This window comes from Numida meleagris, unplaced genomic scaffold, assembly GCF_002078875.1.
Source record: "Numida meleagris isolate 19003 breed g44 Domestic line unplaced genomic scaffold, NumMel1.0 unplaced_Scaffold605, whole genome shotgun sequence".
Lineage (NCBI taxonomy): Eukaryota > Metazoa > Chordata > Aves > Galliformes > Numididae > Numida > Numida meleagris.
In genome coordinates, this window is record NW_018364820.1 from 7,491 (window position 1) to 9,891 (window position 2,401).

At 61.9% G+C, this 2,401-nt stretch overlaps 1 protein-coding gene across 1 annotated transcript in view; it reads left to right on the forward strand.

Moving 5' to 3' along the window:
• Positions 1-866: 866 nt before the first annotated feature.
• The window catches only part of LOC110391894 (exocyst complex component 3-like protein 2), a 9,115-nt gene continuing 7,580 nt past the window's right edge, over positions 867-2,401 (forward strand). Inside the window, exons 1-2 of the mRNA XM_021383854.1 lie at positions 867-1,048; positions 1,139-1,239. Coding sequence (XP_021239529.1) covers positions 1,190-1,239 — 50 coding nt within the window. The 5' untranslated portion in view covers positions 867-1,048; positions 1,139-1,189. The remainder of the gene's footprint in view (positions 1,049-1,138; positions 1,240-2,401) is intronic.

Consider the following 2,401-nt stretch of genomic DNA (forward strand, 5'->3'; position numbering starts at 1 on the left):
TGGCACTGGGATGCGAACATGATGGGTACTGGGGTGGCACTGGGATGGGACTGGTGGCACTGGGATAGTACTGGGGTGGGGACATGGTGGGTATTCAGGTGGGGGGGGGGTCCCATCCCCAAGTCCCCATCCCACTGCCCTCACTATTCCCATTGTCCCCATTGTCCCTATTGTCCCCACAATGTCCCCGAAGGCCCCGTTGACCCCATTGTCCCCATTGACCCCACTATCCTGAATGTCCCCAATGTCCCCACTGTCCCCATTGACCCCATTGTCCCCAGTGTCCCCAATGTCCCCACTGTCCCCATTGTCCCCATTGTCCCCACTGTCCCCACTGTCCCCATTGTCCTCACTATCACCATTGTCCCCAATGTCCCCGCTGTCCCCACTACCCGCACTGTCCCCACTGTCCCCATTGTCCCTGCTGTCCCCATTGTCCCCAATATCCCCATTGTCCCCAATGTCCCCACTGTACCCATTGTCCCCATTGTCCCCACTGTCCCCTATGTCCCCAATGTCCCACTGTCCCCATTGTCCCCACTGTCCCCATTGACCCCATTGTCCCCACTGTCCCCATTGTCCCCACTATCCCCATTGTCCCCACTGTCCCCACTGTCCCCATTGTCCCCTATGTCCCCATTGTCCCCACTATCCCCATTGTCTCCATTGTCCCCATTGTCCCCACTATCCCCATTGTCCCCATTGTCCCCAATGTCCCCACTGTCCCCATTGTCCCCAATGTCCCCACTACCCCCAATGTCCCCACTGTCCCCATTGTCCCTGCTGTCCCCATTGTCCCCGCTGTCCCCAATGTCCCCACTGTCCCCATTGTCCCCACTATCCCCATTGTCCCCAATGTCCCCAATGTCCCCACTGTCCCCACTACCCCCAATGTCCCCACTGTCCCCATTGTCCCTGCTGTCCCCATTGTCCCCAGGCGAAGGTGGAGGTGGCGGTGGCCCAGGAGCTGCAGCTCAGTGAGGACACGTGGGCGGAGGAGGTGACCAGCGAGGACCTGCAGGGGGGGTTGGCCACCCGCGTCACCGGGGTATGGCGTCACCGTGTCCCCACCGCCGTCCCCATTGTCCCCACGGGTGGCCGTGTCCCCATTGTCCCCACTGTCCCCATTGTCCCCCAGCTGCTGCGGGCGCACGTGGACCGAGCCCCCCAGATCACCCCCGAATTTGGGATGGAGATGGCCCACAGCCTCCTGGGCGTCTTGGTGGCCTTCTTGCACAGGTGGGCTTGGGGACAACCTTGGGGACGTGGGGGGACGTGGGGNGCTATGGGGCAGGGGTCTGCTATGGGGCTAGGGGATCAGCTATGGGGCTAGGGGGTCGGCTATGGGGCAGAGTTCCTCTATGGGGCTAGGAGGTCAGCTATGGGGCTAGGGGGTCGGCTATGGGGCAGGCGTCAGCTATGGGGCGGGGTCCTCCCTGGGGCTAGGGGTCTGCTATGGGGCAGGGGTCAGCTATGGGGTGGGGGTCTGCTATGGGCAGAAGATTTGCTATGGGGCTAGGGGGTTGGCTATGGGGCGGGGATCTGCAGGGGTCAGCTATGGGGCTAGGAGTAAGCTATGGGGCTATGGCTCAGTTATGGGGCTAAGGGTGAGATATGGAGCCATGCGGCAGCTATGGGGCATCTATGGGGTGGCTATGGGGCAGCTATGGGACATCTATGGGGTGGCTATGGGGCAGCTATGAGGCAGTTATGGGGCAGCTATGGGGCAGCCATGGGGCATCTATGGGGCGGCTACGAGGCAGCTATGGGGCATCTATGGGGAAGCTATGGGGCATCTATGGGGCATCTATGGGGCAGCTATGGGGCATCCATGGGGCAGCTATGGGGCAGCTGTGAGGCAGTTATGGGGCAGCTATGAGGTGGCTAAGGGGCAGCTATGGGGCATCCATGGGGCAGGTGTGGGGCAGCTATGGGGCAGGTGTGAGGCAGTTATGGGGCATCTATGGGTCATCTATGGGGCATCTATGGGGTGGCTACAGGGCAGCTATGGGGCAGCTATGGGGCAGCTATGGGGCGGCTATGGGGTGGCTAAGGGGCAGGTGTGGGTCAGCTATGGGGCATTCATGGGGCAGGTGTGGGGCAGCTATGAGGTGGCTAAGGGGCAGCTATGGGGCAGGTGTGGGGCAGCTGTGAGGCAGTTATGGGGCAGCTATGGGGCAGGTGTGGGGCAGCTATGGGGCATCCATGGGGCAGGTGTGGGGCAGGTGTGGGTCATATATGGGGCATCTGTGGGGTGGCTATGAGGCAGCTATGGGGCATCCACGGGGCAGCTATGGGGCATCTATGAGATGGCTATGGGGCATCCATGGGGCAGGTGTGGGGCAGCTTTGAGGCAGCTGTGAGGCAGCTATGGGGCAGCTATGGGGCAGCTATGGGGCAG